The 24871-nt window shown below is 36.7% G+C and overlaps 4 protein-coding genes and 1 pseudogene across 4 annotated transcripts; 4 read left to right on the top strand and 1 right to left on the bottom strand.

Moving 5' to 3' along the window:
- The first annotated feature begins 3079 nt into the window (after positions 1-3079).
- On the top strand, positions 3080-5082 carry LOC116111745 (caffeine synthase 1-like). The gene is made up of 5 exons (XM_031397890.1): positions 3080-3154; positions 3225-3617; positions 3715-3983; positions 4123-4413; positions 5025-5082. Exons 1-5 carry the CDS (start codon positions 3080-3082, stop codon positions 5080-5082), a joined length of 1086 nt encoding a protein of 361 aa, XP_031253750.1.
- Positions 5083-6115: 1033 nt separating this feature from the next.
- LOC116111786 (probable caffeine synthase 2) lies at positions 6116-7823 on the top strand. Its single transcript, XM_031397940.1, has 4 exons — positions 6116-6334; positions 6450-6842; positions 6926-7195; positions 7347-7823. The coding sequence occupies exons 1-4, from the start codon at positions 6260-6262 to the stop codon at positions 7683-7685; spliced, it is 1077 nt and encodes a 358-aa protein (XP_031253800.1). The 5' UTR covers positions 6116-6259; the 3' UTR covers positions 7686-7823.
- Positions 7824-13187: 5364 nt separating this feature from the next.
- Positions 13188-14851, top strand: LOC116111744 (annotated as a pseudogene).
- Positions 14852-16088: 1237 nt separating this feature from the next.
- On the bottom strand, positions 16089-17646 carry LOC116111711 (probable aquaporin PIP1-2). The gene is made up of 4 exons (XM_031397857.1): positions 17216-17646; positions 16833-17131; positions 16597-16737; positions 16089-16514 (listed from the first exon to the last, which is right to left on the bottom strand). The coding sequence occupies exons 1-4, from the start codon at positions 17547-17549 to the stop codon at positions 16422-16424; spliced, it is 867 nt and encodes a 288-aa protein (XP_031253717.1). The 5' UTR covers positions 17550-17646; the 3' UTR covers positions 16089-16421.
- A 4493-nt stretch (positions 17647-22139) lies between these two features.
- LOC116111722 (glycosyltransferase family 64 protein C4) lies at positions 22140-24871 on the top strand. Its single transcript, XM_031397870.1, has 5 exons — positions 22140-22617; positions 22946-23330; positions 23854-24017; positions 24124-24194; positions 24451-24871. The coding sequence occupies exons 1-5, from the start codon at positions 22415-22417 to the stop codon at positions 24609-24611; spliced, it is 984 nt and encodes a 327-aa protein (XP_031253730.1). The 5' UTR covers positions 22140-22414; the 3' UTR covers positions 24612-24871.

The raw sequence follows: 24871 nt of genomic DNA, 5'->3' as shown, positions 1-24871 counted from the left end.
ATTATTCTTTGTTTTTTATCTGATAAATGGGCCTCAGTTATACATAAGAGATTGATTAGGCTAAAGTTAGTCCAAATTAGCGAAATACAGATATCTGAAACCAAAATAATAGAAAAACACATAAATCATAAACAATAAAATAAAAGAAGAGATACACGCGATTTACATTGGTTCACTCAATTAACAGACTATGTCTAACATAATCAATATTATTTCGATATTATCACATCTCTCTCGTTTACAATGAAGTAATTTGTCCAATGATTTGTTATCACTTATTACAAAAGAAAAATATATTTATATACTAAATTTAAATTACTAAAACCTAATATTATAAGGATTCATATTCATAAGTTCAAACCCAATAAGAAATTAATAAATTAAAGAAATCATTTACAGTTGTACATAGAAAAAGCCCAAACCATCTACGGGCTCGGGGGTGCTGCCCTGCAACCCCTGCCTACTCACCAAGGAGCGGGCCCCGTCCACTGACTGGACAACGGGACCCCGAATGCCTCTGGATGAAGAGTTGGACAACTCCAACACCAAAATGAGGCACGGAACAGTTTATTCAGTTACATTATTTTTTCTGTTTCAAGTTTTTTCTTAATCAAAATAGAAGCATATCTTGATTTTGGACTAACTATCCTCCTGCTTTTAAAGAAGCATATATTGCTCAGTTTTAACAAGACTTTGGTTTATTTCTCAACTCACGCTCTCAGGAGATGATACCTGATGGTCGTGTTATACTGGTACTCCGCGGAAGGAATCATGCGGATCCTGCAAGTACAGAGAGCTGCTACCGTTGGGAACTTTTAGCTCAGCTGCTCAGGCCATAAAAGAGATGATCTGTTCGCTCCTTGCATGACTTTTTCATATCTTATATATATGTACCCAATAAATTTGAACCAATTAATTAGTTAATACATGAAACTCGAGGGTGAAATCAAAGCCAACTAATTACTTTACTCTGATCAGGGACTAATTTCTGAAGAAAAAGTTGGACTCTTTTAGTGTGCCATTGTACTTCCCATCGCCATGAAGAATATAGTAGAGAGGGAGGGATCCTTTGACGTTGAGCTGCTGGAGTCATTTGCGATTGAGATTGGAGACAAATGCGTATGGAGTGATTTTGATAAGGTTGGTAAAGAGATCAGACGCTTCACAGAGGCCCTGGTTTCACACCAGTATGGAGAGGAAAATAATGGACAAATTATATGATAAGCTCAATCATATTATGTCAGGATTTGGCTACAACTACAGAACCAAAATATATTATAAGCTTTACTGTTGTGTTGAAGCGAATTTAAGGTAAACTATCCTCATATGTAATCAATAAACTAAATGTGATGGAAACCAAAAACAAATGAGGATAAGAGATGAAGTTTTTTCTTGTATTATTTGAATCGGAAAGTATCAAAGTCTTACAGACAAAGAAGGGTTGCCATTGAACAAGGGAAAGATTTACGGGAAAATTGCTTAATAAAACCCTTTTTGAAGTATCAAAATGAAAATTTTCCAACTTTTAAATTTACTTCTCTTCCCTGCCAACAAGAAACCCATTGCAAAAAATGACTGCAAAATTTTCTTGGTTTCCCTTGTTCAATGAAATAACTACAAATTTGTCAATTTCTCTTTTATCCCACTGGGACTAAATTTCTAAAGAGAAGTAAAACTATTTTGATGCACCATATTATATTCTATCACTACAAGAAGTGAAGGATGCAGTGGGCAAGGAGGAATCCTTTGAAATTGATGTATGCTGGAGACGTTTCTAATCGAGATTGGAGACACAGAACTTTGGAATAATGGGAAATAAAACTTGCTAAAGACATTAGAATTAGACCTTTCCCATAGTCTCTGGTTTCATACCACTTTGGAGAGGCAATAGTTGGATAATTGTAGGCTAAGCTCACTGATAGCATCCTTTTGGATCCCTAATCAAATTGCAAATTGAATTGTTTTTTGGTTGATTTTAGGGGAAGTTGATATCGAACAAGATTATTAAGTATATAAAATTCAAATGATAAGCATTATTATTATGATCAGTAAACTTCATATTAAATAAAAAAGGAGGGAGGAGATTTCGTCTTATGATGGAATAAAACATTAATCTCAATTAGTTTTCAACCGAAAATAGAAGAAAGTTACCGGTGTTGGTACGAAAAATTGCACCAACTAGAGAGACCCGATTGACCTTGATGGAGCCGGATCGGTTTGTCGTGTGATTATAAATAACCATCGAAGAAGATTAGATCAAAAGACAATAACTCTTTTTAAAGTGGTTTGGCGAGTTAACTCTCAAGCCTACGTTCACTGTTTTTGTATTGAGTATGAGGGATTATAAGAATAAAACTCTTTTCCTCTCTCTAAATTTGCTAACCCTTTACAATGAGTTTTTTAGGGTTATTTATACACTGAAATTAATAACGGTAAGTGGAGTGAATTTAGGGATTGTGGTTCAAACATAAGAAGTTAATCATATGATTGGTGTAATCGCACTGACTTGCTTGGTAAGATGCCGAAATTCTCTCCTTGATTCTAGCGGATAAGTGTCATTTGTGATCTATAGGAAAACTGTCCGGTTAGCTCACTCTGTCGAGCATTGCTTGCTTATACCCAACCGAGCATTGCTTTCTCCAAGCTACCACTCATTCCGAGCTTGTCGTAAACTCTCACACGACAACAGGTATGTTGAATTTCAATTATTCAGGTTCACCAATAAGATACAAAGACTTCACTTAGAATTGCAAAAAAAAAAAAAAAAAAAAAATTACTATTTATCTGAAAGAGGTTTATGAAAAATAAAAAATATAAATTTATATAGAAATAAAGCAGCATATATGATGACAAAAGATGGTATAAATATTCGTTGGTTAGGGAGGAAGATTTGGAAAGCACTCAATACCTTTAATTAATATCAAATTATACTCTATTATAACTTAAGTTTTTCATACAATTACGCATAAGATAACTTTTTGTAAAATATTTTCAATTAAATAATCATAAATTATAGAGGGTTAGTATTTATTTAATTACAATAATCTTTTTAATTGAAGAGGAAAAGAACTCAGTGTCAATGGAGGTGGAGGAATTGCTTTGCATGAACAAAGGGGATGGAGAAAATAGCTACCTTCAGAACTCTGAAAATAGCTCTTTTATTTTATTTATCTTTTGGAGCTAGCCTGCTTAGTAAAATCATCAATTAATTTGCAATATTACAGCAAAAAGTAGCAGCTATGGCCAAGCCTGCGCTAGAGAACGCTGTTCAGTCTCTATTTTCCAAAGGTTTCCTCCCATACCAAGTTCTGAACGTAGCGGATTTGGGTTGTTCTTCGGGATCAGAGACATTTTCTGTGGTGGAAACTGTGATACAGAATGTGAAAATCAAATGCAAGGAATTGAATTGTCAAATTCCAGAGTTTCAGTTTTACTTGAATGATCTAACCGGGAATGACTTCAATACGCTTTTCAGAGGTTCGTCAAACTTTACTGAAAAATATAGTGATCTTCATTGCTTTGTGATGGGCAGTCCTGGTTCTTTCCATGGCCGGCTTTTCCCCAAAAACACCATGCATCTCATTTATTCTTCCTACGCTATCCAATGGCTCTCTAAGGTGCGTATGAATATATCTCTGCTTACATATTTTAGTTATTGCATGTTGTAAGTTTTTATTATCATTTCTCAAGCGTTCTGATTACATGAACTGGAAGGTACCAACACTTAGGGACAAAGAAGGGTTTCCATTAAACAAGGGAAAGATGTACATATCTGACACAAGCCCTCCTGTTGTGAAAGAAGCATATCTTGCTCAATTTCAAGAAGATTTTGGCTTTTTTCTCAAGTGTCGTTCTCAAGAGATGATACAAAATGGTCGTGTCTTCTTGATATTCCATGGAAGGGTATCTGAAGAGCACACAACTAAAGAGACTTGCGTCGGTTGGGAACCTTTAACTGAGGCCATAGCTGAATTGGTTTCTCAGGTAACTACAAAGTCTTCACATCTTAGAGATAAATATTTGTTCATGCAAATTGAGGTTCAGGCCAATTCATCTTCCACCTTGAAGCTTCAACAATCTTCATAGATATATTTATTAACTTTTTTTGTGTTTTATTCCACTGGGACTGATTTCTGAAGAGAAGTTAGACTCATTTGATGCACCAGATTATGTACCATCGCTACAAGAAGTGAAGGATATAGTGGGCAAGGAGGGATCCTTTGAAATTGAGGTCCTGGAGACATTTCCAATCGAGATTGGAGATAAAGAATTTTGGAGTAATGAGGAAATACTTGCTAAAGACATTAGATCTTTCACAGAGTCCCTGGTTTCATACCACTTTGGTGAGGAAATAGTTGAAAAATTGTACGCTCAGCTCACTGATAGTTGGCTACACAAAAAGAACCAAACAAGGTCACAAACTTTGTTCTTGTGCTAAGGCGTATGTAAGCTGATTAAACTCATCATCATCCATCTGTAACCGAATAAGGTGGAAACCAGTAATAAAATGAGTAAACTTCATATATTCATAGAATCTATTGACTGTGATCTACCTATATATATATATATATCCCACAGGGACTGATTTTTTAAGAGAAGTTAAAGACTCTTTTAATGCATCAGATTATGTACCATCACTACAAGAAGTGAAGGATATAGTGGGCAATTAGGGATCCTTTGAAATTGAGCTATTGGAGACAAAGAATTTTGGAGTACTGAGGAAAAACTTGCTCAATTTCAACAAGACCTTTGGCTTGTTTCTCAAGTCACGCTCTGAAGAAAGGATGCCCAGTGTTCATGTTTTCTTCTTATTCCATGGAAGGCTATCTATAGAACACACAACTAGATATACTGATGAAGAAAGATTGCCGTTCAACAAAGGAAAGATTTACATATCTAAAACAAGCCCACCACCTTTTGTTAAAGAAGCATATCTTGCTCAATTTCAACAACACTTTTGCTCGTTTCTCAACTCACGCTCTCGGGAGATGATACCTAATGGTTGTGTTTTCCTGATACTCCAGGGAAGGCATTCTGCGGATCCTGCAAGTAAAAAGAGCTGCTGCCGTTGGGAACTTATAGCTCAAGCCATAGCAGAGATGATCTCTCTTGCACTCTATTTTTTCGTACCTTATTTGTACACAATAAAATTGAACCAATTAATTAGTTAATGCATTCAACTCGAGGTTGAAAGCCAACTAATTATTTTACTCTAATCTGGGACTAATTTCTGAAGAAAATTTGGACTCTTAATTTGCCATTATACATTCCATCGCAACACAGGGATCATTTGAAGCTGAAGTGGTGGAGTCATTTTCAATTGAGCTTGGAGACAAAAGCATACGGAGTTTCACACTATGGAGAGGAAATAATGGACAAATTGTATGATAATCTCACTTGTCTATTAAGCCAGGATTTGGCTACCACTACAGAACCAAACAATATCATAAGCTTTCTTGTTGTACTAAGGCGAAAGTAAACTAAACTGTTCACATGATCTTGTAATAAAATGAACTGGATAAGGTGGAAACCAAAAACAATTAAGAGATGAAGGTTGTTTCACGTAATTTTTTTAACGAAATGGAGATATACGAAACCAAAATAACAGGAAAAGACACACAAATAACAACAGTAAAACAAAAGAAGAGATACGCGCGATTTACCTTGGTTCATCTAATTAACAGGGTACATCAAATATAGTCAAAATATTATTTCAATACTGTCTTCCCTCTCTCGTTTATAATAAAATAATTTATTCTATAATTTTTTATCACTTATTAATGGAACCCTCGAATGCTTCAAGGTGGTCCATTAATACTCAAGTAGTAGACAGCTCCAATATTTTTGAAGTAATATTTGTGGCGATTATTCATATAAAGATCATATAAAATTAAGAGTGGTTAGGTCCACGAATGTCCTTTCAGTAGAAGAAAAGGCAAGGCTAGCATGTTTCTTTAACCCAAATGGGGAACCAGTGCCCAGCAAGTCAACAAAAATATTTCAAGCTAAATCTTTTATTTTTTAAAATGTCATATCAAAGCAAATCCTATTTTTAAACTAAATCGTCATCACCTGCATCACCTTCCTTATTAAAAAAACTTATCAACCGTTCTTATGAAAATCCAGACTCAAAACCAAGTAAAAATCTCACCTTCTCAACCCATCAAAGCCAAACTCTCAAAACTAACAAAATCGTAATTCAGTAGTTCATAATCTCTTCATCTTTTAGTCTATTGCTTGGGAAGAAGGAGAGTACTAAATGGAGGTGAAGGAAGTGCTTTACATGAACAAAGGAGATGGCGAAAACAGCTACCATCAGAACTCTTCATTTACAGTACTTTGCTTTCTTGTTCTTTCATTTTATTTTTTTTATTTTTTTGCTTAATTTCTGTTTGGCTTCCATGGCTTTGCTCATAAGTTGATTACAATCATTAATTTGCAATATATAGCAAAAACTTGCGGGTCTGTCCAAGCCTGCACTACAGAACACAGTTCAGTCTCTATTCTCCAAAGATGTCCTCCCTTACCAAGTTCTGAACGTAGCGGATTTGGGTTGTTCTTCCACACCAACCACATTTTCTGTGATTGAAACTGTGATAGAGAGTGTGAAAAGAAAATGCAAGGAATTGAATTATCAAATTCCAGAGTTTCAATATTACTTGAATGATCTAGCAGGAAATGACTTTAACACACTCTTCAAAGGTTTGTTAAAGTTCACTGAAAAACATAATGATCTGCATTGCTTTGTCATGGGCACTCCTGGCTCTTTCCATGGCCGCCTTTTCCCCGCAAACACCATGCATCTCATCTATTCCTCCTACGCCGTCAGTTGGCTTTCTAAGGTGCGTATTAATGTCTCTGCTTATTGTTGTGAGCTTTTATATATCCATCATTTCTCAGGCTATACGATTAATTGAATCGGAAGGTACCAAGACTTACAGACATAGAAGGGTTGCCATTGAACAAGGGAAAGATTTACATATCAGATACGAGCTCTCAGGCAGTAAAAGAAGCATATCTTGCTCAATTTCAAGTAGACTTCGGCTTGTTTCTCAAGTCACGCTCTCAAGAAATGATACACGATGGTCGTGTTTTCCTGATATTCCATGGGAGACTATCTGCAGAACACTCAACCACAGACACTTGTTTCTGTTGGGAACCTTTATCTAAGGCCATAGCTGATTTGGTTTCTCTGGTAACTACAAATTTTTCAAATCTTTTATTTGTCACTTCATTCAATTATAAGACTCAGATTAATTTTAACGCAAATTGAGGTTCATGCCAACCGATTCTCCCACAATTTTTTTTTTCCATATTATTAACTTTTGTCCTCTTCTATCCCTCAGGGACTGATTTCTGAAGAAAAGTTGGACTCTTTTGACGTACCAGATTATGTGCCATCTATAGAAGAAGTGAAAGATATAGTGAACAGAGAGGGATCCTTTGAAATTGAGCTCCTGGAGACATTCCCAATTGAGATGGGAGACAAAGAAATATGGATTAACGGGGAAAAACTTGCTAAAGACACTAGATGTCTCACAGAATCCCTGGTTTCAAACCACTTTGGAGAGGAAATACTTGACAAATTGTATGACAAGCTCTCTGATGTAATAGTTAAGGATTTGGCTACATGTACAGAACAAATCAAGGTCACAAACTTTGTTCTTGTATTGAGGCGAATGTAAGCTAAACTTATCATTTGTAATAAAATAAACTAAATAAAGTGGAAGCAGAAGACAAATGACGATAAGTGATAAACACTTTTTAACTATTCCTGTTACGATCAAGACAGAGCAATATAAAATAAGTGGTTAGGTCTATGATTGTGTTTGATTACGTGATATGAAACCTTTCCAATTGAATGTGTTTTTTCTTGATCTATAGGTGAAGGATATAGTGACAAGAAGGGATCCTTTTGAAATTTGAGCTCTTGGAGACATTTCCAATTGAGTTTGGAGACAAAGAACTTTGGAGTAATGGGGCATGAGATCTTTCACAGAGTCCCCCTGGTTTCTCACCACTTTCGAGAGGAGATAGAGGACAAATTGTATGATATGCTTACCCATATAGTAATTCAGGATTTGGCTATACGTACAGAACCAAACAGGATTATAAGCTTTGTTGTCGTTGTTGTGTTGAGGCAAATGTAAGCTAAACTTATTCTGATTTGTATAAAAAAAGTAAAACTGCATATATACATATTCTCTTCATTTTTTAATCTAATGAACTCTTTAAATCTTTAGGAAACTAATCCATAGCCACCGCCATCAACAAAAAAAAGTAAATTACTGCTTGAGAAGAAGGAGAATACTTGCATGGAAATGAAGGACTTGCTTTACATGAACAAAGGAGATGGCGAAAACAGCTACCATCAGAACTTGATGAAATATGGAATGCTGAGGATATCTATGCTGGAATCAAGCAGCCATTGATTTTCTAATCATTTGATTGATTGTAATATTTTGTAATTAAGAGTTTATTGTTTTTCCTTTACAGTATTATTTCCTTACCTTTATTGTATTCAAAGCCACTGTATAAATTGACTGATGTACATATTACAAAACATATAATACAATTACAAATCTCTCTCTTTGCTTGATATTCTTTGGTCTACATTTCTGCCCTTTTATCAAGTGTTCTTGTAGGCATTCTTCGGCAGTCTTCTGTCTCTTTTGCCACCTTCAATCTCAAAATCTGACATGGTATCAGAGCGAACCTTTGCTTCTGCTACAATCCTCTCCAAGCCATTGTTTCTCTAAACCTGCAAAACAAGGCAACCGAATTAGTTTTTTTTTTTTTTTTTTTTTTTTCAGACATCACAAATGGACCCAACCAAAATACCAATTGAACCAGACTCAGCATCCACAGCCACAAATGAAGGCCCACACAACCAAACTCCACCAGGCCGTAACACCTACACTGGTCCAAATCCTCCACCAGAGCCCAACCAACAACCCGGATCCAACTTTCAACCCGGACCATTCCCATTCGGGTTTATGGGTCACAATCCTACCCCGATGGGTCAAAATCCCTACCCGGTTTTTCAAATTCTTCCAGCCACCACCGGTCGATCGGAACCGGGGGATGCCCTTTTCTCGTCGATTTTCGATGGATCTAAAATCGTACTCGTCAAACAGTCGTTGGCCGGATCTCAAAATTACGCCACTTGGGCCAGAGATTTCCGGCGCGCTCTGGTAACCAAAAACAAAGAAGGGTTCATCGATGGAACCCTTCCCCAACCCATTAAACCGCATCTGATCCAGCACTGGATTTGATGCAACACCCTCGTTCATGCCTGGATCAGCAACTCCCTGACCCAGGAGATTGCTGCCGGCTTGCCCCAAACAGAAAACGCTCATGAGATGTGGACGAACATCCGAGATATGTACGGCCAACTCGATCTCGCAAAGATTTTTACTTTACGTAAAAACCTCCTTGAAATCAAACAACACAATCTACCAGTCACGGTTTATTTCAATCGCCTTTCGGCGATTTGGAACGAGCTCGATGCTGTTGAAGAACCAATTGAAGGGCCATCCGCAATTCTTCACCAGATCAAACACCTGAAAGATCAAAACAGGTTAATACAATTTTTATTTGGTTTAAATGACAGTTTTTTGGCTTTTCGAACATAGATGTTGGCCAAACCCCTGCGCCATCTCTCCGGCGCACCTACCAACTGGCCGTACAAGACGAAAGCCAGAGATTGGCTTCGTCTGAAGCCCAATCCAGGACTGAAGCAGCTGCCTTCGCTGTTCCTTCTCATCGGTGCCAGAGTGCACAATCTGAAATGAAAACTAGAAACGACAAGGGGAGGCTAGGGCAAACTGATGGTGAACACAATAATTTATATAGGGGAGTTCACGGCCCAGATTTGATCTCCTCATCCAACGGCTCACACCCAATTGGGCTTAATAACCGTTTGGGACCAAATTTGGTTATAAGCCCAAATTCTAGAAATAGCCAAATTTTTGCAGCTGGCCCAAACTCAGGCAGTAACCCGGCCCAATTCACAAATTTTAATTCCTCCCAAGGGTCATTCAGGTCCAACAAAAATCGTATTGCGATTTTTGCAAAAGGAGGAACCACACCCGAGACACTTGTTGGAAACTACATGGCCGCAACCAAAATCAAAGGTCTAGATCTGCCACTACCAATCAAGTAAGTCACCCTGTCACTTCTGAGAGTAATGCTATGGTCCCTATGTTTAGCCAAGAACAATATCGTCAGATCCTGCAACTGCTAAATCAAAGTCTGCAGCCCAATACCACATCCTATGTAGGTACATCCTTTTGTTCCAATATTACAAAAGAAAATTTTTGGATAATTGATTCAGGGGCCAATGACCACATTGTTTGCGATCCCAAACATTTTTCCAAAACATTTCCCATACCCTACACATCCGTCCGCATGCCAAATGGGACGCATGCACCAGCCACCCAATTAGGAACTGTTCATCTAAATAAACATTTAATTCTTCATAATGTCTTGTTTGTTCCTGCTTCCCTTTTCAATCTCATCTCTGTTTCGAAACTTTGTCAAGATAATGTTTGTCTCTTAAATTTTTTTCCTAACAAATGTGAATTTCAGGACCGTTTGACTGGGAAACTGACGGGCTTGGGTAACGTTTACCAAGGCCTTTATTATTGGATAGGTGCTTCTGATGCTAAAAATTCAATGTCTTGTAACAGTTTCTTTAACATTAATAAAACTTCTTTTCTTTTGCATCAAAGTCTGGGTCATAGTGCATCTATTCCACAACCCAATTATCCTATTTGTCCTCTTGTAAAACAGTCCCGCACAAAATTTCCCAAACACATGACTTCCACAAACCGTACCTTTTCCTTAGTTCATATGGACATATAGGGTCCATATCACACAGCCAATCACGATGGCTCTAGATATTTTCTTACCATCGTAGATGATTACTCTCAGGGAACCTGGGTCTACCTCATGCACTCTAAAAACCAGACACTCACTCATATCTGACATTTTTTGTCCATGGTCAAAACCCAATTTGATGTTTCGGTTCAACGAGTCCGGACAGATAATGTTAGGGATTTTTTCAACACCGAATGTTCGAAACTTTTTTTCTCTCTTGGTATTATCCATGAAAGCTCTTGTGTCTATACCCCTCAACAGAATGGCATAGTTGAACGGAAACATCGACATTTTTTACAGGTCGCCCGTGCCCTTAAACACCAAGCTAACATCCCTACTACCCTTTGGGGCGAATGTGTGGTCACGGCCACCTACTTGATCAATAGGATGTCGAGTCGGACTTTAGATGGCAAGACACCTTATGAAGTTTTTTTTGGTAAACCACCTACAATTGATCATCTCAGAGTATTTGGGTGTTTATGCTACTCTACAAATTTAAGAGGGCATGATAAATTTTCTCCTCGGGCTATTCCATGTGTTTTTATGGGTTACCCAATGCATCAGAAAGGTTATCGCCTCTATGACATCACCGCAGAGAAATTTCTGGTTTCTAGGGATGTGGTTTTTCATGAAGATTCTTTTCCTTTTTTAGACAGGTCCCCCTCTGATGACTCCCTGCAGACTCCCACCTTTTTAGAAGACCGTTCCGCAGCGGACTTCTCCAGCCCCTATTATACCATGCCTCCAATTCAAGACAATGGACCCTCCCAGTCAACCTCTGAACCAGTTTCTACAGAGACACAGCTTCCTGGTCCTTCTCCTATTTCATCTCCAGAGAACCAGCTTCCTACTCCACCTCCACTGGAAAATACTCCCATTGTTCCTGCTCCTCCTCAAAGACATTCCACAAGGGTCACTCATCCCCCTGTTTGGACAGAAGATTATGTCTGTCCTACCATCCAGACTACCATAGGTACTACTTACCCTACTTCCAACTATGTTACTTATGATCGTTTGTCCCCTGCCCACAGGATTTGCATTAGTCAGATTTCTGCACACCAGGAACCTTCATGTTACTCTAAAGCTATTTCCCATTCACATTGGCGTCAGGCCATGGCCGATGAACTCAGTGCCCTCTCTCAGAATCATACCTGGGATCTTGTTCCTTGTCCTTCTCATAGGAAACCTATTGGTTGCAAATGGGTTTATAAGATCAAGCACCGTGTTGATGGATCCATTGAGCATTACAAGGCTCGTCTCGTTGCCAAAGGTTTCACCCAGAGAGAAGGTTTTGATTACCACGACACCTTTTCTCCAGTCGCCAAACATGTCACTGTTCGAACCTTCTTGTCCATTGCTGCCATCCATAATTGGTGCCTTCATCAAATGGATGTCCATAATGCCTTTCTCCACGGAGATCTTCATGAAGAAATTTATATGGACCTTCCTCCCGGACTTCGTAGACAGGGGGAGAATATGGTATGTCGTCTACGCAAGTCCTTATATGGTTTGAAGCAAGCATCATGCCAATGGAACGCAAAATTTACAGAGGCTCTGACTAACATGGGATTCACTCAATCCAAGCATGACTACTCTCTCTTCACATGGCACAAAGGTACCACTGTTATTGCTCTTATTATTTATGTTGATGATATTTTAATCACTGGGAACGATGAGAGTGGCATTCGCACCCTAAAAGAGCATCTCAACAAACATTTCCATATAAAAGATCTGGGGGAACCAAAATATTTCTTGGGCATTGAGATTGCACGATCCCCGGCAAGTATTTCTCTAAGTCAACGGAAATATGTTTTAGAACTTGTATCCGACTCTGGTTTATCAGCATGCAAACCCAGCATCATTCCTATGGAACAAAACATCAAACTCACATCACAGCAATATGACCATGAGACAACCTCTTCAGAAAATGATCTTCTATTACAAGACCCATCTCTTTACCAGAGACTCGTAGGAAGACTTATCTATCTTACCATGACAAGACCTGACATAAGAGTTATGCAGTCCATATAATAAGTCAGTTCATGCATCAACCCAAACAATCTCATATGGCCGCAGCAATCAAGGTGCTTAAATATTTAAAAGGATGTCCTGGATTAGGACTTCTCTTACCTTGAGATGGGAATTTCGACATCACAGCATACTGCGATTCAGATTGGGGTACTTGTCCTATGACTAGAAAGTCTCTTACAGGATTTTGCATTAAAATTGGAGGATCTCTTATATCATGGAAAACAAAAAGACAACCAACAATCTCACTTTCTTTAGCTGAAGCAGAATATAGAGTAATGGCGAAAACAACTTGTGAGATTGTCTGGATTCTTGGATTAGTCAAAGACTTGGGAGTAAAAACAGAGAAACCAGTCACTCTATACTGCGATAACAAAGTTGCTAATGATATCGTGGCAAATCCAGTTTTCCAAGAAAGAACCAAACGTATAGAAATTGACTATCATTTCGTCAGAGAGAAAATTCAGGAAGGGATTATCAGGACTAGCACATACGAACATCGGAACAACCAGCGGACATATTCACGAAGCCTTTATGTGGTCGTCAGCATTCTCATTTATTACACAAGCTTGGGGTTTTCGACATCTACAGACCACCAACTTGAGGGGGAGTGATGAAATATGGAATACTGAGGATATGTATGCTGGAATCAAGCGGTCATTGATTTTCTAATCATTTGATTGATTGTAATATTTTGTAATTAAGAGTTTATTGTTTTTTCTTTACAGTATTATTTCCTTACCTTTATTGTATTCAAAGCCACTGTATAAATTGGCTGATGTACATATTACAAAACATATAATACAATTACAAATCTCTCTCTTTGCTTGATATTCTTTGGTCTACATTTCTGCCCTTTTATCAGTGTTCTTGTAGGCATTCTTCGGCAGTCTTCTTGTCTCTTTGCCACCTTCAATCTCAAACTCTGACAGAACTCTTCATTTACGGTACTCTGCTTTCAAGCTTGCTCTTCTATTTTTTTTTTTCAATTGTTTCTTTGTGTCATGACTTAGAATGACTAATTTTCAATATATAGCAAAAAGTTGCCGATGTGACCAAGCCTGCGCTAGAGAACGCAGTTCATTCTCTATTTTCGGAAGATTTCCCCCCAGACCAAGTTCTGAACGTAGCGGATTTGGATTGTTCTTCTACACCAACAACATTTTCTGTGATGGAAACTGTGATAGAGAGCGTGAAAATCAAATCAATGAATTGAATCGTCAGATGCTAGAGTTTCAGTATTACTTGAATGATCTAATGGGCAATGACTTTAATACACTCTTCAAGAGCTTGTCTAAATTCATTGAAAAATATAAGGACCAATCGTGTTTTGTGATGGGCTGTCCAGGCTCTTTCCATGGCCGGCTTTTCCCCACAAACACCATGCACCTCATTTATTCCTCCTACGCCGTGCATTGGCTCTCTAAGGTGAGTATAAATTAGAGAGCATAAATGTCTATTGTTGTGAGTTTTTATCTGTCACTTCTCATGCTCTCTGCTTTATTGAATGCGAAGGCACCAGGACTTACAGATAAAGATGGGTTGCCATTAAATAAGGGAAAGATTTACATATCTGATACAAGCCCTCCCGCTGTAAAAGAAGCATATTTAGTTCAATTTCAAGAAGACTTCGGCTTGTTTCTCAAGTCACGCTCTCAAGAAATTATACAAAATGGTCGCGTTTTCTTGATATTCCATAGAAGGGTATCTGCAGAACACAAAACTAAAGAGACTTGTATGGCTTGGGAACCTTTAGCTGAGGCCATAGCTGATTTGGTTTCTCAGGTAACATAGAAATATTAGAAGTTGTATTTGTTCTGAATTGTCAATTTGGTCGATTGTTATGATGTATACATGTGGTTGGCTTCTTCCTCCCTTTGGACTAGTTTTTAGATGTGACTTTTACCTAAATTCGTTTATCATGTATCAGAGCCACGTTTGATGGATTTGGACCATAGACGTGTAAGCTGGGTTGAGGTTGATGATAGGTTTGGACCCTGGTCGAACCATGCACGTTGAGCGTGAAAAAGAGTGTTTGAAGTTGTTTCCTTGTTATGTTATGGTGCTTGTTTATCAAAAACTATTTTTAGTAAAAATAGTTTTTATAAACATAATTAACTTTTTTTTTTATTGAGATCTGATTTTCTTTTTCTAAAAGAAATATTTAACATATTTCTAGAAGATATTTTTTATCTATATTATTTAAATATTATAGAATAATCATGCAAACGTTTTTGATAATTTAAAATCACTTCTAATAGCATCATAAACATGCCTTAATTAAGTGGGAATTTGATTAATTAATAAGAGAAAGCATATTCAACTTGTAAACTAATTAAAAGTTTATTAATTAATTATTTAAACTTTCACATTTATTTTTTCATTGAAAAATCACACTGAGTATACAACTAAAATTTCTTTTAGGGTTCCCACACGTGTCCCCAAAAAATACGTGGATGCTTACCCTAATTTTATAATAAGATTATTGAATCCAAAAACTTAGAACACCAAAAAAATAAAATAATGTGTGACTTGGCTTCATGTTTCCTTCTTTGACTCAAATTTGACCTCATGGGCCAATCCCTCGGTGTAACGTGTCGGTTTTAGGATTTAACAAGTAATTGAGTTAGAGATAGGTCTTAATCCATCTCTTTTCATCTCAACTGTAGCTACACGTATAGAACCAGACAAGGTCACAAACTTTGTTGTTGTGTTGAGGCGAATGTAAACCTAAACTTTTATCATCATCCATCCGTAATAAAATAACTTAAATCGCGAGGGTAAGAGATGAAATTGTCTCTTCATGTATATTTTAAGAATATTCTTGTCGCTTTTGATGATTGTCCTTTTACGATCAAGACAGAAGTATATAAAAACATGTGGTTAGGTCTATGAATGAGTTGTGATTACGTTGTACAAAACCTAACTCTATCATTTATTTCTAACCCAGGAGATAGACAGGTGCCCTTCAAGTCAACAAGCTTTGCCCAAGTTGTTTTAGAATCAAGAGAATGCTATATCATCTTGTCGTATCTGTAAACTGATCCATGCACTATAATTATAGAGAATTTAAAAGGAAAAACAAGCTTGCCCACTTGGTGTGGTGGGCACCTAACAAATGCACGCTAAAAAAAGGATACGTTTGATGCAAGCAACAAGATGCGATGGTGATTCATTAATGGCGACTTGATAACAAAGTCTTGGATTTTAGTTTAGAACAGAAGATATGGGGGCTATGGAACTTGGGTTTGGTCGGCGTTATTCCGAAAATGACATTTCGCGTTCACAGCCTTTACATTTTAATTTACAAAGAGACGGGCATCGATCATCAGCAACCTCCTCCCTTTGAACCCATAAAATTAACAAAAGGAAAGAAGGTTTTCAACCCTTGAAGAAACTTCGGTACTATTACAATTCTTAACTTAGAAAATAAAATACACATAATCAAACAAACAGAAATTTGGCAAAGTACCAACAGCCACAAGCGATCACCACCATTTATTAATATTTGATCACTTTGATTTGAAAGGAATGGCTCTGATCACCACCACGTGGTATAAAGCTGCAAGAGCTGCTCCAATGAATGGTCCAACCCAGAAAATCCACTGCACGCACCATAGAAAAAGAAGGTTAATTAATTAATAATTAATTACCATTAGTAAATCAGTAGTGGTTGAGTGGGCTTACGTGGTCATCCCAGGCGTGTTCTCTGTTGAAGATGATGGCGGCACCAAGACTCCTAGCAGGGTTGATACCAGTTCCAGTGATTGGAATGGTAGCCAAGTGAACCAAGAAGACAGCAAAACCAATGGGCAAAGGTGCCAAAATCTAACCATTTAAATCCATATATAATCTCAAAACTTAACCTTTAATTAATACTTTGAACTCAACAACGAAGCAGAGAGATTAATTTAGAAACTTACAGGAACATGGGAGTCTCTGGCGCTACGTTTAGCATCAGTGGCAGAGAAAACAGTGTAAACAAGAACAAAAGTGCCAATAATCTCAGCACCAAGACCATCACCTTTGGTGTATCCACCGGCCACAGAGTTAGCTCCACCACCCAACAACTGGTATCTGGTTGCTCCTTCAAAACCCTTCACCACACCAGCACCGCAGATGGCACCAAGGCACTGCATCACCATGTAGAAAACTGCCCTAGTTAAAGACAGCTTCCTCGCCAAAAATAGCCCGAATGTCACCGCCGGGTTGATGTGTCCCCCTGCAGCACCATTAAAACTAATTCAACATCCCAAACAAAATGAGTTATTCTTATGCAAACGGCTCATTTGACATCTCTACTAACCTGATATTCCAGCTGTGCAGTAGACGAGAGCGAAGATCATGCCACCAAAGGCCCAAGCGATCCCTTGAATACCGACTGTTTTACACTTAGTTTCGGGCTGGACCACGCCCATGACAGTCAAAACAGTGATGTATAAGAAGAGAAAAGTGGCAACAAACTCAGCAATCCCAGCTCTGTAAAAGGACCAAGAAGTGAGCTCGCCGGGCTCGAACAGTGGAGCCGGTGGTGGCTCGGTGTAGTCCTTGCTATCCGGTACCTGAGCAGCCGTTCCAAGTGGCTGCCTCTCGGTGAACTTGTTGGCTCCCAATCTAACATCCTCTTCCTTGCCCTCCATTTCCGCTCAAAAAACACACAGAGACGTAAGAATTCTTCTACTTGTTTTTGCCCGTTTGATCTTGTGAGTTGTGATGATGAGGTGAGGAATGGTGGTTGATGCGCTGTAGTTTATATAACGACGAAGAGGGAGTGATGAGAGCTGGTGGTGGGTCCTATTGAGTGTATATAATTGAATTTATTTTGTTTATCTTGTGACCGACCAATCATTTTCGGAGATTTTATAAAATTACGTAACTACCCATATGAATAAAAACGACAATAATTGGGTTAAAATCCTAAGAGTAATTCTATATCCACTAATCAATGTGTACTAATTTAAATACTAACATTAAAATTTTAAAAAAATTTTTTGGAGAGAATTTTAAATTTTTAACATTAGTACTTAGATTAATACTCATTGATTAGTACACATGGTGTTATTCAAATCCTAGGTGGCTCAAGCTCATCCATATAGGTGATGTTCTGGCCACCGTCCATCAACAGTCAAGCTGACCACAGTCACTATAGGTTGATGATTTTGTATAACAATTTTAGAACTTGTGTAGGGACAACTTTTGGAAACTAAAAACAATTGGTTATTTTCGTCTTTTTATTATTGTCTTGATTTCGCTCCTCAAATTTCAACTCAATTAAAATAAATAAATTCAAGATTTTGTTCATGAAAAATATATGAGATATTACTCAAAAGATCTTATATTCGATTCATCTCTTCTATTAATAGGGGTGATTATTAAAATTTTTACCCGACTGATAATTTTAGGATCTTAAAAAAATAGTTAAGATATGCACAAACTGATCCGATACATTATATATAAACAAAGTGTAAGCTGATTAGGACTTAGGACACCCTGATCATTAAAAAATATATATATACATGCATTATATATGAACATTATATTCATTAGATTAAGAAATTGATTATCTCTTAAAAGAAGAAAAATATTACAGAAATTTCATGCTGGCGAGATTAATTAATTATTTAATTATTTGATAAGATGATAAATAATGGGGTATTCGTGGAATTTGATTATATACTAATCATGTCAACTAACATGTTTCGCGTATTAATCTAGTTGTAGTGACTTGACATGGATAATATTTAATAATATCCAATGATGTCTGCAGCCTATACTTGGAATATTATTTTTGTGCTTTAGCTTCATCTTCTTCCTCTGCAAAAAAACTACTTTATGTTATAAAATTTAAATTCAATATTTTAAAAATGTAATAAACTGTAAATTTGAAAATTGAAAGTGACATGGCATGGATAAGAATGCGATTAATTAAAAACTTACCTTAAACTTTGGGTTAAATTATGTCTCCTTTAGGTTGAGTATTATCATTTGTTTATTTGAATATTTTATGTGTACAACATCTGTCCAAACGACAACCATTCCTACCTAAAACGCAAATATTATATGTTTCACAGGCTTGGAGCGATGAATGATGGAAGCAGAGTTTTAAAATATTAGGAATGATTGTGGTTATTCAACCGCCCCTCGATTTGAGGCCACTGCTTTTCGCGGCTCTGCCAGCCCTCCTTGTCCTCATTAACAATCTGCTTTTTGAGCTAATTTTGCATTACCTTCTTCTTAATCCACTCTTATTTTCCAACATTTTCACTCATTTTTCCTCACCACTCCACATTTATATGTTCTTTGCCTTTCTTAGGATATTATTTCAGGGTCCTAAAAAATTAGTTGCGGTACACATAAACTAGTCCTGACACCCCGTTTACAAAAATAATAATAATAAATAAATCAGGATTTTATCACTTGTGATGTGATTACTTTGTCTTCACATTTTTTAATTAATTTTGGCTAGTGTTTGATGGTTACAAACTTTCCATGGTAGTGATGTTTTAAGCAATTTTAATTAAATAAATGTAGAGATATGTATTGACAGAGAAATTGTATATTTCAAGTCTTAGATTTGAAGTAAAAGGATGCACATAATTAATAAGTCCCTAGTGGCGGACAATATTATAAAAAAGCAATACCTTATTTTCCCATTTCATCATATTGAAAGCAACTATTACTTAACATTATTGACCCCATCTTCAAAATGTTCCCAGCCCAAATTTTTATTTACCTCTAAAATATGAAACTCAAATGCAAATTACATCACTAAAATTAAACACAACTTATTTTCTTAATTAAAATTACACCAATTCTGGAAATGCCCATTGCCAAAGTCTCTATATGAGTAAGTCATTAATCTCGAAAACGGATTACATAATGTACTTTATTGGTTGAGTTGCGGGTGAGCATTTTATCAGATGCTTATATTGTATTAATCTACTCGTATGTAATTCTTGATAAAGTGCATACTCGATAACGATTTCATGTAACTCCTCGTTCATCAGATAAAGAAAATTATCAAGATTTTGTGATTTATTGTTGAATTTATTCAATTTCTAAGATCTCGGATTGAATCAGTATATTCAATGGTTTTATTTAGGGGTATTCGATTCCGGGTACCCTACACTTTTTGAAGAAATCGGAACCAGAATCGACGGTTCCTTAAAATTTGGAACCAGAACCGGAACCGACAGTTCCGGTTCCTAGGTACCCAGAACCAGAACCTGTAACAACGGCTCCGGTTCTGGGTACCCTGTAAAATTATATGACTCCCCAAAAGTTTTAAAATTACAAAAAAACCCTTAAAAACTTACAAATACCCCCCCTCCCCCACCTGGCACTTGTTAACAAAAATAAAATTACAAATTATAAATTCAAAATTAAAACTCCATTATTTTGTAAAGTTAGATTTTCAAAAGTCAAACCAACTTACTTTAAATGTTATGAACTATAAATATGAATCTATTCACATTCCTTTTTCTACAAAAGTTTTTATTAACCCCCCTAATATTTAATTTTATTTTATATTAGTCTCGATTTCTGGTTCCGATTCCTAACTATAGGAACTGGAACCGCACAGTAACGGTTCCAAAAATTTGGAACCGGAACCTACCCATTGACGATTGATTCTGGGAAGGAACTGGAACCAAACCCAGGGTACCAATTGGTTCTGGTTCTAATCGATTTTTTTGAACACCCCTAGTTTTATGTGACTCGTCGTCCTTTTTCAATAAACATTTCCCAATATCATCCCTTGAAGAGGATTTAATTAACTAATTATGAGGTCATTTATATTATTACAAAATTAATTCATTTTAGTAGTAAAGGTAAGACTCGACAAAGAATTAAAAATTGACCAATTTTATAGCCGCCCGCCGTCCTAGCTAATTTGGATGCCTCAGTGTCAAAGCTGGTAGAGGTGGAGTTGAAAACGAATTGCTCTCACCGTCCATTTGTTAAATTCCTTCTCATGATCTGCATGATTGAAACTTTTTGATTGCACATTGAAAACGAAGTGAATTTCTCTAAGCTTTGAATTTCGTCGACTTTAGGGGCCAGGCTCACTACTGGCAGTCCAGTCCAGTCCAGTTATTTGGTGGGCTGCTTTCAAATTTCAGTAATCAGGCTGGTCTATCATTTTCGGTAACTATTTTAAATTTAAATTTTTGGTAGATCTTATTGGAATCGATTTCTTATGGTATCTGAAAGAATTCCCTAGATAGGTTAGATTCATTTTGCCTTTAACAGGTTGAATTGAAGCAATTCTTGCCTTTACCTATCTAGGAAATGAATCTAACTCAAGAAGGTAAATGATTCTTGCAAATTGTATAATTAGATTATGAATCGATTCGGTATGTTGTCATTTGGTGAATTGATGAAAGAAAAAGGGATAACAAAGTCTTGAGATCTTCAAGATAGGTTAGAACTTATGATGTTTGTGTTGGATTCTCACACGATTAAGCATGTTTAAGCCTATTAATTTATAAGATTGGGTAATCCTCTTATTTAACAAAGTCTTGGGTAAAGAGATCCATCTTAAATTCTATCATGATATCAGAGCAACAGATATGACCCAATATATGGGTTTGACCGTGAGGAAGAGTATTGGAGTCTCACACCCATGACATATGGGTCTGGCCTAGTTTATAAAAAAGCGTAATCCTCCCATTCGGTCTAAATGTTATTTCTATTGATTGAGTTTAAATCTCTAATGAAATTACAAAATTTACATGTATCTCTCAATTTTCAATTAACTTTCCATTTATATATCAAAAATTTACATGTACCTCTCAATTTTCAACTAACTTTCCATTTATATATCAACAATTAAGTACTTAGTAGCATAATTTTAAAACCCGACTGGTTCAACAAGTTGAATCGGGAACAGATGATCGAGTCAGGTCGATTCGATTAAAAAATAAAAAATATTAAATGATCCAGTTTGATCGAATTTTTTATTACGAGCTGTCAGTCCAATGTCAGGCGAACCGCTTTTTTATTATTTTATTATTTTTTATATATTATGACATCAGCATGACATCAGCATGATCCCCGTGGGTCCGGTTTTAATACCTTGACTAGTAGTTAACTATCTCAGGACTTATTTGCGAATTTAGACAAATAACAGTGTAAAAAACGGAAAATATTTGACAGTTGGGTCCCAATGGGAACCGCTATTTTAAATTCGCATTTGGCAAAACCGTTGATTCTATCCGGACGTCGATCCGACGGTTTGGAATGGGCGCCGCTTTCGTCCTCTATCTGTTTTAGACGCTTGACTAATCATTGCTTTCACAATCCATGGAAGATCTGATCTGAGACAGTGTACAGAACGACACAGCCTCTTAAGAAACTTCGAGAGGCTGTTATCACCAATCGCCTACGCGACACGTGTCTAGCACTCACATCTTATGGGCGTACCCGCTCTTCTGTTTCTCCACTCGCTACACCTTCACTACACTGTACCATCTCCCTCTCCCTCCCCGACTAATACAAAAACTTGATGATGATGAGAGGGAGCTTGTTGTTTAATGGCAACCGTCGAACGGTCCAGCGATTCAGACAATTTGCGATGCAGCCGAAGATAAAGCTTATACTCTGCTGCTGCATCGCTTTGTCGGTGATTCTACTACTTTGCCGCGGTTCTTCTTTCGTTGAATGGACAGATAGCAGCACCGAGCTGGTGGATCGGTTCGCTCTGCCACGGTTAGTATTCATTTAGACTTTAAGGTAGTTCATAATTTATAGTTGAATTTTATTTGAGCAGAATAATGAATTTCATTTAAAAGCTAAATAATCAGTAACTTTTTTCATATAATTCAGATTTAGTTAACAAATTAGGAAAGTTTTAATCACATAGTGATATATATATATAATCTAGATTTTTTAACTAGTTGGTATTATGAATATCTGTTGCAGTGGAAGTTCGTTTAAATGCTTAATAATTAGTATCTCTTAAGATAATCACCATTAATTAACCTCTAATTAAGGTTAGGGTTATGTTTTGATGATGGATTCTGTATTTTGTGCACAGGAAAGGATATGCTATTTTAATGAACACATGGAAGAGATACGATCTGCTGAAGGAATCGATTTCTCACTATGCTTCATGTCCAGGACTTGATTCGATACACATAGTGTGGAGTGAGCCTGATCCTCCTTCGAAATCACTTAAAAAAAATTTATACAATGTTGTGGAGAAGAATTCGAGACAGGGGCGACGGGTTGAACTGAGATTTGATATTAATGAGGAGGATAGTTTGAACAACAGATTTAAAGAGATTAAGGATTTGGAGGCTGATGCTGTATTTTCGATTGATGATGATGTTATATTTCCTTGCTCTTCGGTGAAGTTCGCTTTCGACGTTTGGCAAAGTGCACCGGATACGATGGTTGGATTTGTACCTCGTAATCATTGGGTATGTCTTTGCCTATTGAATTTCCTTCTTTGCTGCAATTTAAACATGAAGTTAAAATAAGTTCACATATTATTTATTAACTGAAGAATGAAGAAAAGAATTGTATGTTGCCGAATTTTCTTGTGAGTCCTAGTTGGTGGAAAGCCATTTTGTATTTGTACTTGTATAATATTGGGAACACTTGCCTGATTATTCATTTTTTCAAGTCAGTTTTACCAAATACCAAACAGAACTGAACATGTTTATGTTTCATGTTAGTATCGCAGATGCTATATCATGTTCAATGATGTATACACTAGAGAAGAAAGATATGACAAAATTAGCAGAAATGCAAAATGTTGATTTGGTTTGAGCGATTTATTGACTCTATCAATGAAATTTTTTACTTGAAGTGTCAGTTTGTGAATTCAATCTGGATATAGTTTTTTATTATGTCTCCAGTCATTTATATCTGTTAGTTCAAGTTCAAATCATGAAATACAATCTGAATCTGTTGCTTTTTAATTTGTTAATGTTTATACAGAAAGACGATACGGGTAATTACATATATGGTGGGTGGTGGTCTGTTTGGTGGACAGGTACGTATAGTATGGTACTCTCAAAGGCTGCCTTTTTCCACAAAAAATATTTGCGGGTATACACAAAGGAGATGCCAGCATCAATTAGAGAATATGTAACCAAGAACAGGTTCTTCTTCCACTTCTTAATCTGTTGCTTTTATTTTTTTAGTTATCTTTTGATCTCTGTTGTTTACAAGTTTAAGTGCTCTCTAATTGTTGGATTGGTTTACCAGGAACTGTGAAGATATTGCAATGTCCTTTCTTGTAGCAAATGTGACTGGTTCTCCCCCTATATGGGTTAAAGGTAAATGATAAATCATGTGTATTCGTAACAGTTTGAGAGATATCATTGCATCCAAAGAATCAAACCAAATAATATCTGAAAATTTGATCATCTTATTCTCAGAATGGCATTTTGTTTTGCTTTGTTCTTTGTATTTCCAAGTTCCAATTATCTACATGACAAAAATGCTTTTGCCATTCACTCTCATTTATGTGTATCCTCTCCTTGTTATTCTTCTAAATGATATCTTATTCAAGTATTGGTGTTGCCACTGTAGGCAAAATATACGAGATTGGTTCAACTGGCATTAGTAGCATGGGAGGTCATACTGAGAAAAGAACCCAATGTGTTAATAGATTTGCCGCCGAGTTTGGCCGAATGCCACTGGTATCTACTTCTGTGAAGGCTGTTGACAGTCGCAATCTCTGGTTTTGGTGATGCTGTAGTTTCCACTTCATTTAAAATGCTAAAATTCCACTTATCAGTTAAGAGTTATTTCAATTCATTGTTTTTAGTTAAGAGTTGTGGTGTTAACTGGGTTCAATCACATGGGACAATTTTTGTATTATTATTACCATGTAACAAAGAGGCAATTAGTACCCTTGTATTTTACTGCTCTTGTGAACTTGTACTTTAGCATGAAAAACAAATTGAAATATAAGAATTATGTAAATACTAGAGTTTTATTTCTTTTAAGA

Source organism: Pistacia vera, unplaced genomic scaffold (genome assembly GCF_008641045.1).
Source record: "Pistacia vera cultivar Batoury unplaced genomic scaffold, PisVer_v2 Contig65, whole genome shotgun sequence".
Lineage (NCBI taxonomy): Eukaryota > Viridiplantae > Streptophyta > Magnoliopsida > Sapindales > Anacardiaceae > Pistacia > Pistacia vera.
Note: the sequence above shows the minus strand (reverse complement) of the source record. Positions and strands in the feature narration are given on the sequence as shown.

Coding starts and splice junctions, on each gene's coding strand:
- LOC116111745 (XM_031397890.1), top strand. CDS start 3,080: ATGGAGGTGGAGGAATTGCTTTGCATGAACAAAGGGGATGGAGAAAAT. Junction 3,155..3,224: donor TTCAGAACTCTGAAAATAGC/TCTTTTATTTTA, acceptor GCAATATTACAG/CAAAAAGTAGCAGCTATGGC. Junction 3,618..3,714: donor CTATCCAATGGCTCTCTAAG/GTGCGTATGAAT, acceptor ATGAACTGGAAG/GTACCAACACTTAGGGACAA.
- LOC116111786 (XM_031397940.1), top strand. CDS start 6,260: ATGGAGGTGAAGGAAGTGCTTTACATGAACAAAGGAGATGGCGAAAAC. Junction 6,335..6,449: donor ATCAGAACTCTTCATTTACA/GTACTTTGCTTT, acceptor TGCAATATATAG/CAAAAACTTGCGGGTCTGTC. Junction 7,196..7,346: donor TAGCTGATTTGGTTTCTCTG/GTAACTACAAAT, acceptor TCTATCCCTCAG/GGACTGATTTCTGAAGAAAA.
- LOC116111711 (XM_031397857.1), bottom strand. CDS start 17,549: ATGGAGGGCAAGGAAGAGGATGTTAGATTGGGAGCCAACAAGTTCACC. Junction 17,132..17,215: donor CTGCACAGCTGGAATATCAG/GTTAGTAGAGAT, acceptor ATGGTGCTGCAG/GGGGACACATCAACCCGGCG. Junction 16,515..16,596: donor AACACGCCTGGGATGACCAC/GTAAGCCCACTC, acceptor TGGTGCGTGCAG/TGGATTTTCTGGGTTGGACC.
- LOC116111722 (XM_031397870.1), top strand. CDS start 22,415: ATGATGATGAGAGGGAGCTTGTTGTTTAATGGCAACCGTCGAACGGTC. Junction 22,618..22,945: donor GATCGGTTCGCTCTGCCACG/GTTAGTATTCAT, acceptor TTTTGTGCACAG/GAAAGGATATGCTATTTTAA. Junction 24,018..24,123: donor GAATATGTAACCAAGAACAG/GTTCTTCTTCCA, acceptor TTGGTTTACCAG/GAACTGTGAAGATATTGCAA.